Below are 17,321 nucleotides of genomic sequence, written 5' to 3' on the forward strand. Positions count from 1 at the left end.
ATAACTCAAAAATATTTATTTAAATATTTAACCAATAAGCATCGGAAAATGCCAATAATAATAAACCAATAATTAACCAGAATCATAGACCAAAAACTAGCAACTTAAACCATGGTTTTAACTCCAACATTCCAATTCTAGCAACCTATAATACACCAAAACATAACAACTAAGTCCCTAGAACATCTTCCTCTTCATTTCCATGATCCCAATGTCACACTTTGCCTCTACCTGCACCACAAACACAATAAGATGCATGAGTATTACCAAAAATACCCAGTGAGGCGATTCTCCCATCTACGAGCAATACACACAAGCAAATCAAGAGTACAACTACAAATAAAATATAACAAACCAGCCATTAAACAGAACAACCAATAACACTTTCACCACACCTACACATCATCACACAAAACAAGTCATACAACTCAATCGCTTAGATAAGCTCATGGTCACGCACTCACCTTAACAAGTGATTCAAGAAACTAACTACAACCAAATGAGAGGCTCTCCAATATCGAAGAACAACCAAACTGGCTCCTACAACCAATAACAACAATAAACAAACACTGAAAACAAACTGCCAGAAAAAAACAGTAAAGAACAACCTCACAAGTGAAACTACGAAATCAAAACAAACCGTTAACTTTCTAATCCCTCCGGTGAAAAGCAAGATACGTCTAGACCCTTCCCACAAAATGTCAGCACGATCGGTTTTCAGATGAAACCGCTATCGATCCCGAAACACCCAATGGTCTCAATCCGCGAATGAGAAGAAATGCCCCACGAAACTGCCAATATCTCCTAGAATATTAATTCAAATTCACTTCTGTAAAAAGGAGAGTGTACGAACATCTCTTAGCTATATCCATACCAAAACTCAATACCTTTATAAACGATTTGACCAGTCGGATCCTCCTTCTCCCAAACTCTAACAATTATGTTTCTCTCTTTACTCTAAGGAAAAAGCTTGATCTCATTTTATTTCTCCTTTACACCCAATAACCAAGAGTTATCTCTCTTTCTCTCCCTCTCTCTGTTAACAATGTCGTCGGTAGTACAAAAAATAGAGGAGGCGTGACTTTTAGAAGGAGCTTAAGAGTTTTTGCTTTAATTAGATTAAAGCAGGATTTAATTAAACCAAAATTAATTAAAATCTACTTTTTAGGTTTACTTAACATATCACAAACACTATTCCTGAAACACGGATGTTACAATGTGTTAACAACTTAACATGTCTTATACACTTAAAATAAATTTGAATTTTTAAAACAAAAATATTTTAATTTATTAATTGAATGGGTAAACTTTATTGAAAGAGATTATAGTTTTTATTTACTTTAAACCTATAAAATCATCTAGTAGAACTTTTTAATAGTTTTTAGAAAAACAATTTTTTCTAAATAATGTTAATTTAATGTTTTAGAAAAAAAATCTTTTGGATTAATGAAGATCGTGTTGCTAAAGCAAAGAGGTGAAAAGATCAATGAAAGATTCCTTATGAGATATGGAAACTTAAGGTAAAACAAAGAGGAAACAATATCGAAATATGGAAACGTAGTCCTAAGTCATATCGACACTAGGACGTGAGTGTAACTCACTATATATAAAGAAATACTCAAAGCTTGTATATCATCACTAGATGAGGATCCGCTCGATGTGCGGATAAATTAAATTAAATATAACAAAAATTTACTAAAATTTATTTTACGTTATTTACAAATTTTATTTTTGTTATAATACACTGATTTATATCCATTTACAAATTTTTATGTATGTTATTATTAAAAGTGTATTTTTAACACCTAAATATATTCTATGTTACAAATATATCTTTATCACCACCTAGAAAATGTCTATATGAACACATTAAGCTAACTATTTTGACTTTCACTTTTACTTAGTTTTTTAATTACTAAAATTGTTGGCTCAAAAAATATTTTGAATAAAAAATATATAATATAATCTACTGATCAATGATGTATCATCACAATAATGTAATCACCATGGAGAAAACCTCGGCTCCACCCTCATCTCTTATGGAGAGAACCTTGCGTCCAACCTCCTCCACCATGGAGAGAACCTTGGTTCCGCCTTCCTCCCATGGAGAGATAACCTTTCGTCTAACCTCCTCCACCTTCCTTCCTTATGGAGATAACTTTTTGTCCAACCTTCTTCACAATAGAGAGAACCTCGGCTATGCTCTCCTCATGTGTGGAGAGAACATTTTCACATCTTTTTGCTATCTCAAAATGACTTGTTTCAACAACCAATGAAAGTAAAAACATTTTTCTAACGTCCCAAAATCTTTTGATATGTTCAATTTCTCAATGTATTCGTGGAAATGTCTTTCACACACCATGATGTAGCCTCTTTCTCTGTAACGCCTCAACCACCACCTTGCTTAGTTAGGTCATGTCCACTCTCAGTCCATGGGACCACCTTCCTAAGTGGGTCCAACATCTATTCCCATCCCGTGGACCCATACATATTTGATTGCTTTAAAAACTTGTTACCGACTCTACAAATCAACAATGATATTTTCCTGAGTTTTGTCCACACTTGCACAGTTTCGACAATCACTTCCAGGAAGGTCACTCATCATGAAGTTCCCTCAGGACCCTTGACCGAAAAATAAGTACATTTTGGTGACATATGTGGCCAAATTAATTCTTTTAAACCTTTCCGCAAACCATGGTGTCACAGTCTTTGAGCTCATATGGATCTATCAACAACGATTTTTTTTTCCAATCTATCTAGCTACATTTGTTGTAAGCTTGTGTTTGATTAGCCTATTTTATCCATCCATTAGGTTGATGAGCTTCTACTCGTTATCTCCCTTTGGGATTGAACGGATAATGGTAACAATTATGTTTGCAAAAAAAAAAAAAGTTTATGACCAACCAAATAACCAATCAAGGTTAGAGAAATTAGAAGAAAATTAACTTGACATAATTAAAGAAACAATAGAAAATTATAAGCACAATAATATATGAATCCCAAATAATAAAAAGATGAAAATATAAATTAAATAAAATAATAAAAAAATACTACATTAAATTTTAAAATACAGTATTAGGAAAAGAAGAGGCATATATTAATCTTTTTTTTTTTTTGGGTCAACATATTAATCTTACCTATTACCAACTGAAAAGGGATAAAATAGGAGAAAAATTTTGTTTAGAAAAATAAGAAAAATTTACCTTCCCTAAACCTTAAACCCTAAACTTCTATGTTTATAGAGAAGTGAGTATTTACAAAAATTTAGAATAAAAAATTAACTGTATATTTTCCTTAATCCTTTTTTCTATTTTTGTAGAATTAATAACTTAAAAATAAAATAAGTAAATAATATTATAATTTGGGCAATTCTCAAAAATAGCACAAAGTTAAGTTTTTCTTCCAAGCTTAGCACACACTCTCATATTTTCCAAAACTAGCACACATACTCTAATTAAATATTAAATACTAAAATTATTAATTCATCATCAATATTCTACGCGCTTTCTTAGCCCAAGTGAAAATCACATACCTCTTCTCCACATATCTCCGCCGTCTCATTGTTGAGTGCTTACATGAGATCGGAGCTTCGACAAAATCGCCGGCGATCAATTGAAGCATTCATGTCTGCTGACATCCGCAGTTCCAAGCTGTCGCATGTGATCAAATTGGAAGATAAATCTGATTTTGAGAAGCTTCTCTCATCGGATAATTGGATCTCCATAACAGGCTGTCTCTTTTAACCTGAAGAACTCCACAGTTTCCTGATTCAATCTACGCTCAATCTGCTTCTGATGCAGATGTTGCTTCCTCTCTTCCTTCAATTCGTAATTTTCTCCCTCTAATGGTGATAACAACGGAGAGAGTGAGAGGGAGATGATACTTATGACGTTTGAGATTAGGAGAAATTTGACAAAGGAGATTATCAAAAATATTTTAGAGAGGAAAGGCAGATTTGGGATTAAGTATACAAGTAATGTGACTGATAGTTTGGGTAATTTTGTTGTTCATGTGATGATTGAAGCTGTAGCGTTGAAGTGGTTGCCGGAATTTTCAGATTCAAAGGTTTATGAAAATTTAGGAAGGATTCCGCAAAATTCAGGAAAGCTTTCTTAAACTTCAAGGTAACTTTCATAAAAAGTTAGGATTTCATGAGGACACTAAAGAAAGCTTTCCTAAACTTCAAGGTGACTTTCATGTTAACGGAAGCAGGAAATTGGAGTCACCACCATGCTGGAGACTTTGAAAATCTCATCACCATGCTTAGGTTTAATTTTAGTAGTGTAATCCTCTAACTTATTGTTATGTAGTATCTCTTATGTTCATAACATTAGATTTGTTTTAAGTGCTATTAACAAGGATTTTTATTCTGTTTTTTCTTCTTGTTTAAGTTCTATGTATTTTTTAGAATCCTTTCTGATTTCTTGCATCTTGAAAAACCAGCATCCAACAACACTTTCCACGAAATTTAGGAAAGATTTTACGAAATTCAGGAAAGCGTCATTAAACTTTAGGATGACCTTCATTAAAAAATTGGAACTTAAGGATTACCTTCATAAAAAGTCTGGATATTGTTAAGTGATATCATTACCTCTCACTAATAGAGTAATCTTTCACATATTGAGGCAAAACACCAAAAACACATTTATTTAAATTTTAGGAAGGATTCAATAATATTTAGGAAGAAAACCTTAAACTTCATGATAGCCTTCCTAAAATATTTAGGAAGAAACAAAATCAAAATTTTTAATCTTTCATATATAGATAAAATATCATGATGTGCACAAAATAAAATCAAATATCACTCACCAAATAGAGTAATATGTGGTACATTATGGCAAAACATAAACTAAAAGATCCAAAAACTCATTTCTTTAGATTTAGGAAGGATTTCACGATGTCTAGGAAGACATTCTTGCAATTTAGGAAGATTTTCCTAAATAATCAGAAATCCCAAAAATGAAGATGATCATAACCAGAAGATGCTCCCCCGCTGTACTCTGCATCATCAACACTACTAGCCAACTCCATCATCGACGAAGTACAAGCCGAAGACGATGACAAACTTTTGTACTCTTTACCAACTGCTTTGTTATCAATGACATTATATCAAACACTTGGTATGCAACAACTTTGGTATCCACATAGGAGAGAGTAGCACTCAAATACACATTTCAGCTTCAAGATTACCCATGATTTTCCATTTCATTCACAGTTCAGATTCCAATACCCAACATTCAAGCCACCACTCATAATCAGATTTTATTCATTACCCAACATTTCCTAACAATTTCAATACCCAAACATTGGTTTAGCTCTGAGACCACCACTCTTAATCAAACGTACATATCGTAGAAGAATTTATTCTAGAATCTCAAAGAAGGTTCTGGCTGAGAACAGAGTAACGAGGACCTCGCGTCTCCGTTACACGGCAACGACGTGGCGTCTCCGACCAATCTTCGTTCTTCTCAAAACTCTTCCATCTTCATTCTTCATTTTTCTTCTTCTTCCATCTTTGTTCCTCCTTTATTTCTTCTTCCATCTTCGTTCTGCTTCTTCTTCTTCATCTTCTTCCAATAATCATCAGATCAGATTGACTGCAAATTTGTCTAATTTTTTAATTAAAAGCCATAAGAATCACGTCAGAAATCTCAAAATCTAAGATCAAAACTGATATATGAAGAAGAAGAAGAAGATCGGAAGCTTCACGTCAAACATCATTGGAAGCTTTACTTAAGCTTTCAAAATTGTAAGTAACAAAATAATAATTAATTTTATTATTTAAGAAAAAATCATAATAATGCTACTTTTGGAATATTTGAACTTGTGTGCTAACTTTGGAAGAAAAACATAAATTAGTGCTAGTTTAGGGTATTTCTCTTATAATTTCGAATTTTATGAAATATATATATATATATATATATCCTTATAATTATTTAAAAAACTTTGTAATTTTTTATATTTTTTTGTAATTTTTGATAATTATCTTTTTATATTATTAATATGTAAACAAATATTTTGTTTTTGTTGTAATCAAATTCCTCCTATTAAATATTAAATTTTACACATGTCAAAATCTCAGATTGATAACTTGGCACATGTCAAAATCTTGTTAAAGACTAATTTTAAAACCCAACTTTATATAATAAGATAATCTCTTCTTCCGAAATCTTAACCAAGTTCGTGTTCTCCGATAAAATAAAATAAAAATTACTCAGATATTATAGAAAAATAGGAATATTGCTGGTGTATTATACATTTTTAAAAATTATTCATATATTTAGTGTTATGGGTGTAATTACAATTATCATCCTGGATTAAATTTTCATTTTTAATTTTAAAAATATTAAGAAAATACACATTAGCAAACTATTCTACGTCATACAACAGCTGAGATATAATGTTTTGTCGCTGACTTATAACAAAAATAAACTGAAAGTAAACAGCTGAATTTTATTACTCTACGGCTGGGTTATAATACTCAAGTGAAAACGAAAGGTCTCGTAGATTCATATGACGGCTGAGTTATAATGTTTTGTGGCTGACTTATAACAAGAAATAAACTGAAAGTAAACAACTGAATTTTAGTACTTGACGGCTGAGTTATAATACTCAAAGGAAAATGAAAGGTGTCGTAACAAGAAATAAACTGAAAGTACACGACTGATTTATATTACTTCACGGTTGATTTATAATACTTAAGAGAAAACGAAAGGTCTCGTAGATTCATATGACGGCAGAGTTATAATGCTTTGTGGCTGACTTATAACAAGAAATAAACTGGAAGTAAACTGCTGAATTTTATTACTTGACGGCTGAGTTATAATACTTAAGGGAAACGAAAGGTCTCGTAGATTCATATGATGGCTGAGTTATATTGCTACTCGGCTGTATATAAATCACTCAGCCAACACAAACCTTGTTCGAGAACATATAGCTCAGCTTTAGCTGATGGCTCAATGCGTTCAATCCGTAGTCATCGAGAACCAACTTCACAATTTTGTCGTGCGTTGTTTCCGCATCTATCTACAAAACTCTACACCCTCTATCATTGGTGTTAAATATATTTATTTGTTTCTTTACCCAATTATTGGAAACAACAATTACCGGAACTGGATTCATGAACGAAATTGAAGAAGAATGAAGAAAATGAAGTTATGGATATCTCTGTTGATGTGAAGAACAAGTTGATGAACATGTAAATCCTTCACTTTTGAACCAGGTGTAGAAGAAGAGTCGAAAAAAGACATTTCATATTTCCTTAGAAGATGATGACATGGAATGATGACATGTAAATATGTGTGCGGCAAGTCAGCCACCAAATGAACATGTAAATCAGCCTAATTAAATCAGCCATCAAACAAAATTATAACTCAGCCGCAACATGAATACTATTACAATAATTAAAAAAACAAAAAAACGGCTGCCAAACTCAGCCGCTTAATGTCATAACTCAACTGAAAATCTGTAACTCAGCCGTAACGTTTAATAAGTCGGCCATAACTGAATGGTATTCTAGTAATTAATCTTTTGCTACTAAGTCAGCCGTAAAATGGCTGAGTTTTCCAATAAGTCAGCTAATGACGGCTGAGTTATAGTATTTAATCATAACTCAGCAGTAACGACATCTCATAAGTAAAAGCCATTGTTAATAACTCAGCCAGCCGGAGAAAGTTAATTCAGCCGTGTCGAAGTATTAACTCAGTAAAAATTTTGACGACTCAACCATCGAATAAAAACTTAGTCGTACTTATGGCTGAGTTATGCTCTTAAGTCAGTCATTTTCTCATAACTCAGACAGATTTCATTAAGTCAACCGTAACTACATGCTGATTTATGCTCTTAAGTCAGCCGTCCTTTCATAACTCGGCCATTTTCCATAAACGAGTCTAACACCGGAAGATCCGTGCAAGAGCTAAAGATCGCATACACCACAATTATATGTGCAATTGCAACCTTTGCGATTGTGATGATGGAGATTTTACAGCTCAAGAATAGATGGGATAGCTTGTTTGGAAAGAAAGCGAAAGATCTAAAAGCTTATTCAACAAATTCTATTGATGTGGTCTAGTTTTTATTTTGCTTTTAATGTCTTAGTTAATTATTATCATTTGTCCACTCTTCTTCTTCAGTAAAATTCTAGGCTTGTTAGTCATTTTCCCTTTTCTTTTACATAAGTCATTCTTTGGTTTTACTTGTAGAAGATGAGTTAAGTTCTTTTATTCATTAATTAATTTTCTCAATGGAACTAACTGAACATATAACTGGCCATTATTCGTTTCTTCCCCTTATGCGAGTTTGTAACGGTGTAAATTTTCTGTAGGAAGCTTACACTGTTTGTATATCCTTCAAAGTCCTCAGTAGATATACTAAAAAAAAAAAAATGATGTGAGAAATAAGATTCGGACATACTCAAAGAAAACATGTGAATTCCTTTGCATTAATTTTTATTTTAATGCAAAAACAATAAAGAATGTGTTTTCATAATATACATCTCTCTTTATATTATGAATAAATTACAACTCTATCTTTAATAAACAAAAACAATGGCTTACTTAAAATTAACATCTTTCATAAATTAAAATATATATATGAATAAATTACAACTATATCTTTTCTTTGTTCTTTGAGTTTATCTTCTCAGATAATAATTACCACTAGGCTTTTGGATATACATGAAACTAAAAAGAATTCCTAGTTCCAGAGTCGGTAGGAGAAGCCAATGTTTATATATATATATTGGAGGCAGAGAGAGATCATAAGAAGATCATTGAAGACACGAAGAAGGCGAATATTACTTGGTCTTCGTACGTTGTCGTTAGAAAGAGAAAGCAAAAAGTAGTACTTAGAAAAAGAAGCGTTAACACACATCGGATCTCGGAGGATAATCTTTATCATCGATGGAGGGGAGGAAGAGCCACGAAAGTGGAAAGATAGCGTCGTGTTCAGAGAGAGGAAGGAGAAGAAGTGAAGAAGAGAGACTGTCTCAAAGATGGAGGAAGAAGATAAGAGATGAATACTACGATGGTACATCATCATGGAAGAGGGACAGAAAACACAACATCTCTTGGTCGTCGTTGTCACAAAGAGGAAGAAGAATTGAAGACAAAAGTTGGAGATCAGATGATCTATCATCCATGGAAAAGGGAAAGATTGCACCGTCTTCATGGAGAGGAAGGAGAAGAAGAGATGAATATGACGGTGCATCATCATGGAAGAGGAAGAGCAACGGAAAAGACAAAATCTCTTGGTCTTTGTGGTCACGAAGAGAAAGAAGAACTGAAGAGTTACATCGGAGAAGAAGTGAAGACAGGCGAGATGATGCAACATCATGGAAGAGGAAGAGCAACGGGGAAGACAAATTCTCTTGGTCTTTGTGGTCATCACGAAGAGAAAGAAAAACTGAAGACTTACATCGGAGAAGAAGTGAAGACAGGAGAGATGATGCAACATCATGGAAGATAATTGAAAGAGCAAGCAAAAGAAAAAGAAGAAGGGAGGGAACTGATGAGATACTTAACCACGATGTGTTAGAACAAGTTATGTTGCGACTACCAGTGAAATCCCTGTTGAGATTCCAAACCGTGTCTAAACACTGGAGAGGTACGATAAGGTCCAAATCTTTTAAGGAAAGACACATGTTGCATCAGAAAACCCAGGAACCCAAAGTTGTGTGTTTATATTCTTATACAAGGTATAGAAGCTGGTATAGGAAAGTTGCTCTAAAGACTATGAGGTTGGAGTGGTCTTCCGCTTGTCTAGTAGAAGAAGAAGAAGAAGGATATCATATTAGCGATGATAAAGGGATACCTACTAGCGACGAATATGGGAGTCCTTCTGATAGTATCGATGGTCTTGTCTGCTTGTATGCCTCCACAAGAGAAATTACAGTGATAAACCCAGCCACGAGATGGTCCTACAAGCTTCCTCTTGCCAACTTTCAAATAGACAACAATGACTCAGAGGTCCCTTTGCCAGGATTTGGAAAAGACTACGTTACTGGAACACACAAAATAGTGTGGTTACATAATATTAACAAGTACAATACCACCTTATCATGCGATATATTCGATTTTGAAGTCAAGCAATGGAGGCAGGTGCCTCCACCTCTTCCTGAACATCGCTTAAACAACACCAACTTACCAACTTTTGCAAACGGATGGCTTTATTGGTTCCACCTAGACTTGACCAAATTGATTGCTTTTGATCTTCACACGGACATGTTTCAAGTCATTCCAAATCCTATTATTGAGACATTATCATCATCCGTTGTTGATATGAGCTTCGGTAGCATAGACGACGACCGTCGTCTTGTGTGGGCTTTAGAGACAAATGGAGATGGCATGCAACACGTTTGGAGGCTCACTAACCACAACACTGGTGGGGCATTATTGAAAATGGACAAGTTGTTCTCCATTGACTTGAACAAGATTAACCCCACTTGCTATACGCCTCATGATGAGACTTCACTCTTCCACCCTGCGGCAATTTCCAAGAATGGTAACAAGGTGATGCTCTTTAAGCAATTCCTGGAGCCCCTCCTATTTCAACCCCCAAACTCTACATATCACATCTTGTCTTGTTCTCCTCTTCGTGACAGTCTCCTTGTTCCTTTTTTTCCAAGTTTAGTCTCTCCCTTTATGAGTTAATTTCAAGTTCTTAAAATGGATTTTAATTAGTGTCACATTATATGACATCTTGTTGAACGTTGTCATATTTTTCAGTGCAAGTTTCAGACTTAATTTGGATTATTTTTGATCATCTATTAGTTCACCATGATGCTTCTTCAAAGGATATTAAGAAGAAGTGCTTGGATCTCATCCTACTTGTGTGGTTTTTCATTCTATTTTCCTTATCTTTTATTTATTTAAGTATTCCGTATTCGGTTTCTATTTGGAGTTTCCTAATATTGTTATAGTAGTGCATGGTTAGAGTTCTACGTCAAAGTGGATTTCACATATATATTCTGGAGGATAATTTCCTTGTAGCCATAGAATAATACAATTATCGATAATTAGTAAAATTACGATTTAGCAAATCTCTTTGTGTTCTAATTTGTTTGACGAGGATGGAATTGGAATACAACCACTACTTAACTTGTTCAAACCTGCTTAAGAGAGAATAGACCTCATGAACGACGACGATATCAAACATTGACGGTAACTTGTTTGATTCGCGGTCGTCAAAAAAAAATTCAGTCTTAGAAAAAAGTATTCTGCAGCTCAGAATCTTCGATAGTACAAGTGAGTATAATCTCGTATAAGGGGTTGTCCTTTTTATATCTAATATGAACTAGATAAAAAGCTGCGCTAGGCCACAGAAATATTTTTATAATTTGTATTAATTTATTCTTAGTCTAATACATTTTTATTTAGAATTATTTTTACTTTAGCTTATTACAAATGATTAATTTATTTACTTTAATAAAAGTTTTAAAACTATTACTGAGAAATTCATTTTAAAAAAGATTTATTTATTAGATAAATATATGCATTTATAAGAAAGTTTGAAGGATAACTAAGATCATGTTATTTCAACTTTATCATTTTTGGAAACTAAATATCAAACATTGCAGCTAAATGATATTTATATGTTTGCAAAAAAAAAAAAAAAAATGGAGCAAAATCTTATATCTCTCGACAGTAGTTTTCTAATATGTTAGGTAAATTAAAGGTAAAAGCTAGAAGATTGATCGTGAAGCTTGTATCATCATGTAGTTCCCTCATGAAACTGCTTTTTTTCCATGGATGCAAATGTGCTCATGTTCTTTATCTTCTCCCAAACCCAAATTATGTCACATATTGAGATAAATGACTAAAAATGATGATAAATTTTTTAAAAGGATAGAGACGCTTCATTCTTATTAGGCAATATCTTCTTCCTAAGGATGGATTAATCTAGTAAAAGGCTAAAATTGTCGGTAACACATAAATTGCTTAGAACCTTTTGATCCTCTCGTTTTTATATTCTTTATCTCCAAACTCAACATGATTACATTCTTTTTCGCTTGAGGTTCATAAATCACCTTCTAGCTGGTTATGAATATTTACAAATCAGACTTTATTACTCGGATGGACAAGTCAATTACATTCTGATTCCAACGATGACTGTTTTCGGTGGAAAGTCGATGGTAAGGATGTTCGAGTCCGACTTCAATTCAGAAATTTCATCATCCATCTGATTCTAAATCTTCACCTATCAGAAAAAAAAAATTAAATTGAAAATTGTTATCACATCTCAAATATGAGTATATGTAACGGAGGAAAGACTTTGGGGCCGGGTTTGGTTTTATCAGTTTATTCGGTTTTTTGGGTTATTTATTTATCAAACATTTTTCAAGAACTAATATTCTCCTCTCGAACTGATAAGGGTGAGATGCGTACACACAAAACGTATGCCGTAACATACACATGTACGTGTACATACATGCAATGGTGTGTAACGTGTTCGAAATGACTTGATCGAGAGCCCTTGAGATGCGGAAATAATAACTAATGAAAGTTCCCACTTCTTCCCCAAACATATTGTCCTTCTTTCTCTTTGGACAACTTCTCGTTATACCAATGATCAACTCGCTCAAATTATATTTTTTTATTCTTCTTCTTTTTTGTACAACCCGCGATTTGAAATTCGAACTAAGTCGGATGTATTAGATTTGAAGGAAACAATTATCTATAATAAATAAATAAAAAAGTGGAAGATAAGGTAACGTTTTGGTGCTTAATAATCGAAGGATAAGAAAAAAAAGATTAAAATAAAAATTTATATATAAAAAAAAAGAATGTCATCTCTGTTCAGAATTTGTATTAAGACACCAAAAACCCCACGCCAATCATATTACATCAACACATATACTTTTTGTGAGTATGTTTTTTTTTTTTTTTTTTTTTTGTCGAGTGTGAGAATGTGTTTATTATTATATATAATCACATCACAAGTATTTCCTTTTTTTTTTTTTTTTTTTTTTCGCTCTCTCTCTCTCTCTTTACCTCCTCTGTTTTTATTTTCTTGCTCTGTTCCAATGGCGGAACAAAGCTGGATAAGAGGACCAATCATTGGGCGAGGCTCAACAGAAACGCTATCAATTGCAATGGAAAACTCCGGTGACTTCTTCGCCGTCAAGTCCTTTGAGTTTTCTTCAACGGAGTTTTTTCATAGAGAAGAACCGGATCCTCTCAAAGTAGAGCTCTCTTCACATATTCAAGTACACTGGGTCTCATGTAACGGTGGAGTCCGAAATTTTCGGTGGAGAAGGTGAGAAGATGGAGAATAAAAAAAACTTAGTAAACGTTTTGGGTTTCGTTTACTACCTGTTCGACGAAATGCCTCTGAGGAGGTATGTATGGTTCCTTAGAAATTTTTGTTTTCAAAATTCGTCTTTTTATTTCGTGTTTTATTTTTTATTTTTAGAGTCATATATAATAGAGGATTCTAAATAGAATACCCCATACAATCTTAACTCAAAGGCAGGCACCAAGATTCAAAGAAGAAAACGAAGAGTTCAAGAAGGAGTTCAGAAGAAGCTAGAGAATATGGCTCCACGATGGTCCAAGAAGGAGATTGAAGAACTACTAAAGGGTTATAATGATGGATCCTCATTCGTATCTCTGAGTTATTCGACATTCTCCTGCAAACGCACTCCTTCCGAGTGCAAAGCCAAGATTGATGAGCTCTCAAGAAACGTATGTAATGCATCGTTTTCATGTTCAAGACTTTGGACTTGTTTGTTAAGTTTCCAGACTTTTAGCGTCTCTTTCTTTATCTTCTTTTCCAGCCATGGTCGAGTAAAGAACTTGATCAGGTCCGAAGGTCAGGGGACCTCATTTGCTGTAACCCTTATCAAGCCTCACTTCGGTTCCAGAGACCAATCTGTGTTCTTCAAAGGAAATACAAGTTGTTGGCTCTAGCTAGACGGAAGCCTCTGCTTCATTTACAACATACACCCATGGAGCAACGACAGGTTAGTTCTCGAGTAGAAACTCTCGATTGATCATGTGATTAGGTAGGATTTGAAATAAGAATGGAACCCTTCTGTGGATTAGGTCAATAAGATGTGTCCTGGGAGTGATGTTGAGAAGATGGCTCTGAGTGATGTGGATAATTTACTATTATCCGGCTTAGAGAAGGAGAGAAAGAAACTTAGGGAGCTACTCGGTCTACGAGGTTGCATAGCAATTGTGGGTCCTGAGCAGTCTGGGAAGAAGGTTCTTCTCCGATCTGTGTGTGAGGAATTAAATATCCAGATAAATGTTGTTCCTCACAAGGTAAACCAATATACCTTTTTGAAACACGGTATATATTAATATACAGTACAGTGCCTCACAGTAGTTTATCTCTCATAGTTTTCGTCTTGTCTTTTCTATCAGAACATGAACCTCAAGACTCCTACTTGGTTCATCATGCTTTTTCACAAAAAAGCATGAACTCGCTTCTCTTTTTTGATGATGAAACGCTCTGTAAATGGGGTGCTGCCCTTGTTGATTTTCTTTCTTACCCTCGGAGTAAGAAGGATATATTTGTCGTGCTTTGTTTAAGTAGGCCGTATGTGCTTGACAAGATGGTTATAAGATTATTTGGGCAGAGGTACAGTAAAGACTCCCTTAATAGGTTTTTTTCTAGTTTTACAAGGTCTCAAGTTGTGATCCAAACTAACTACAATCTCATTTGATCTTTATACAGATTGATACTCGTGAATCCACCTGCTGCTTTGATAAGGACGTTAATTTTGAAGAAGATTCTTCAGGAAAAGGATATTGAAGTCAGTGATAGTATCGATCTTCAAATGTTCGGTACCCTCACGTATGGCTATAATCCGAAGGAGCTTGAGGTATGCTTTAATTTTTTTTCTACAAGTCGAAGTACTGTACTATTCTATGTTTGCAAGTTTTACATGACTTTTGTTTTTTTTGCTTATGGTAGCGGTTGTGTGACCTGGCGAGCTCTGCTCGGTTAACTAGAGAGGTACATGACGAACCTAGCTCACATTCCAGCTTGTTAAAAGTCTCTCAGGGAGACCTTATTGAAGCCTTTCAAAGAGTAAGTGGTAAAAATATAATGAAAATGGGTGTAAGTAAAAGTTGTGCGTGTGTGTGTTACTGATTTTACTATTTTCTTCTGTTTGCAGATAGAGCCCTTGTCAAGTTTGCCACTGTTGCAAAGTATGAAAGACTGGTGTGAGAGTGTTGCCAGTGTCAAGAACGACCGAGGAGAATGTTTTTAAACTAGTGTAGTGGTTTATAAAACTAGCTTCGAGTTTCCACATTTAACTCTTTCATGGTTTTTCCAAAATTTCATTCTGTTTTCTATACTTTTGTTTTCTCTCACTATTTCTCTCAATTCGAAAATCCACCACATTTAACTCTTTCATGGTTTTTCCAAAATTTCATTCTGTTTTCTATACTTTTGTTTTCACTCTCTTTTATGGTTCAAATACAATTAAATAAAAAAACACATTGATTTCATTAGCCTCTCGATTAATTTCATTATTATATACATTGCTGGGATCACTTATTTAGCTATGTCATGTGTACACATTTATTTGACTAAAAATATTAATGTGATGTAGGATCAAGTATATAATCTTCGATTGTATAGAATTAAATCGTAAGCAATCTTTCATAATTCATTTTTTTTTTTTTTTTCTGGTTTTAGTATTTACCTGACCAACTAGGAATTGAAATCACACATTTGCATTACAGAAGGAATAGCGAACCAAAAGAGAAAGAAAAAAAGTAGCGAACCGGTGAATGAACCGGTTTGGTTCAATAAATGGTTTATAGGGATTGAGAAGACAAGACAGAGTAATGGGTAAAATAGATGCATGAATAATGTGAACTGTTAAGGTTGATTTTCACCTAAGCGTTTATAATATCTTTAAATACACACATGTACAGAGAATTATAATCTGTATAGAATCGAGATTTGGTAATTTCTTCTTGTCATAAATTAACAATGCTTAATCAGACTAATCAAAAATATATGTTTGATTATATATTTTAACAACAAACACATATAGGATAATATGGTTAACTTTTTTGTAAACCAAAAATTATTCTCAATTATTAGATGAAACGTGAATTAGCTATATATATTACCCTTCAATCATTGGCCTAAAACAAATTTCCTTAAATTTTATCACAAATTTCCATCAATTTATGTGGAATAAATTTATCTACCTAAAATTTTCATGTTCAAAACTGATATTTTTAATATATTTTAGAGTAAATTTTAATAAGTTATCCATTAGGTCTCATACAGCTATAAATATTTTAACTAGGGAAGTACCCGCGCTTAAAGCGCGGTATTAAGATATTAATAACAACAGTTTTGTTACTTCATGATATATTACTTTTCTGAAATAATATGTAATAATTGACATATTTAAATTTAGTGTTTTATCTTTTGAAAAAGTTTAAAATGTTTTATTGGATTGTTAAGAAAGTTTTGTATTTGCATATATAGACAAATAATACTCTCAATGTGAAATATTAATTGAGTCTTTTAAATAAACAACTAAACTGTGGTAAACAAATATTAAGATTCAATAATGTATTCTCAATTACAAACTAAAGATGAGAGTAATGCAAAGTTGGATTTCAAGTAGCGGTTAATACAAACATACTAAATTTTATATACATTCAAAAATAGACAAGTAAACGACCAACACCTCATTCTTTACATTTGATTGCCTGATCTTTCACCTTGTTGCTTCGTCACATGGTTTATGTAATAACGCCCAGCAAATTCAGACCTGTAAATATATAAAGTGTTTAAAGAAATTTTACTTTTAACATCATACAGGACTTGATTTCATATACATAATTACACCTTACATAGTCTAGTGATGTTCTAGTCCTTTGAACTCTGGTTTAGTTGTAGTTCGGACCAAAATATAGTAAATCTCTGTATATGTGTGAAACGATCCGACCCATTTTTTTGTAATAAATAAGAATAATAATAATAAATTATTACATAATAAATAATAAATAAATAATTCAAAAATATTTATTTAAATATACAGAACTCAAATCACCAAATAAGCAACGGAAAATGCCAATAATAATAAACTAATAATTAACCAGAATCATAGATCATAAACTAGCAACCTAAACCATGGTTATAACTCCAACATTCCAATTCTAGCAACCTAGCATACACCAAAACATAAAAACTAGGTCCCTAAAACATCCTCCTCTTCATTGCCATGATGATCTCACGGTCACACTTTGCCTCTACCTGCACCACAAACACAATGAGATGCGTGAATATTACCAAAAAAACCCAGTGAGGCGATGCTCCCATCTACGAGCTATACACACAAG

General features: G+C 33.4%; 2 protein-coding genes and 1 long non-coding RNA gene across 5 annotated transcripts; 2 read left to right on the plus strand and 1 right to left on the minus strand.

The window, feature by feature from the left end:
* Positions 1-1,186, minus strand: LOC147944923 (uncharacterized). Of its 2 annotated transcripts, XR_015598140.1 has the most exons (4): positions 888-1,186; positions 641-791; positions 465-540; positions 1-231 (listed from the first exon to the last, which is right to left on the minus strand). It is a non-coding gene; the product is annotated as an uncharacterized LOC147944923 (long non-coding RNA). The 2 variants fall into 2 exon arrangements; XR_015598141.1 differs by lacking the exon at positions 465-540.
* A 7,582-nt stretch (positions 1,187-8,768) lies between these two features.
* Positions 8,769-10,761, plus strand: LOC147944924 (putative F-box/kelch-repeat protein At1g12870). The gene has a single exon (XM_087451399.1). The coding sequence runs from the start codon at positions 8,901-8,903 to the stop codon at positions 10,647-10,649; it is 1,749 nt and encodes a 582-aa protein (XP_087307525.1). The 5' UTR covers positions 8,769-8,900; the 3' UTR covers positions 10,650-10,761.
* Positions 10,762-12,936: 2,175 nt separating this feature from the next.
* Positions 12,937-15,461, plus strand: LOC104774601 (uncharacterized). Of its 2 annotated transcripts, none has more exons than XM_087451400.1 (8): positions 12,937-13,336; positions 13,467-13,682; positions 13,775-13,960; positions 14,043-14,264; positions 14,367-14,583; positions 14,680-14,827; positions 14,920-15,036; positions 15,125-15,461. In XM_087451400.1, the coding sequence occupies exons 2-5, from the start codon at positions 13,533-13,535 to the stop codon at positions 14,421-14,423; spliced, it is 615 nt and encodes a 204-aa protein (XP_087307526.1). In that variant the 5' UTR covers positions 12,937-13,336; positions 13,467-13,532; the 3' UTR covers positions 14,424-14,583; positions 14,680-14,827; positions 14,920-15,036; positions 15,125-15,461. The 2 variants fall into 2 exon arrangements, with proteins under 2 accessions (XP_087307526.1, XP_087307528.1); XM_087451402.1 differs by having other exon boundaries at positions 12,939-13,336; positions 13,471-13,682.
* Positions 15,462-17,321: the final 1,860 nt, after the last annotated feature.

The sequence above is a fragment of the Camelina sativa genome, chromosome 5, assembly GCF_030686135.1.
Source record: "Camelina sativa cultivar CO46 ecotype springtype chromosome 5, ASM3068613v1".
NCBI lineage: Eukaryota > Viridiplantae > Streptophyta > Magnoliopsida > Brassicales > Brassicaceae > Camelina > Camelina sativa.

What these genes read in the sequence shown, in the direction of transcription:
- LOC104774601 (XM_087451400.1), top strand. Translation starts at nt 13,533, where the DNA reads ATGGCTCCACGATGGTCCAAGAAGGAGATTGAAGAACTACTAAAGGGT. An exon ending in TTGATGAGCTCTCAAGAAAC is followed by an intron (nt 13,683 to 13,774) that starts GTATGTAATGCA and finishes CTTCTTTTCCAG; the next exon opens with CCATGGTCGAGTAAAGAACT. An exon ending in TAAATGTTGTTCCTCACAAG is followed by an intron (nt 14,265 to 14,366) that starts GTAAACCAATAT and finishes CTTTTCTATCAG; the next exon opens with AACATGAACCTCAAGACTCC.
- LOC147944924 (XM_087451399.1), top strand. Translation starts at nt 8,901, where the DNA reads ATGGAGGGGAGGAAGAGCCACGAAAGTGGAAAGATAGCGTCGTGTTCA.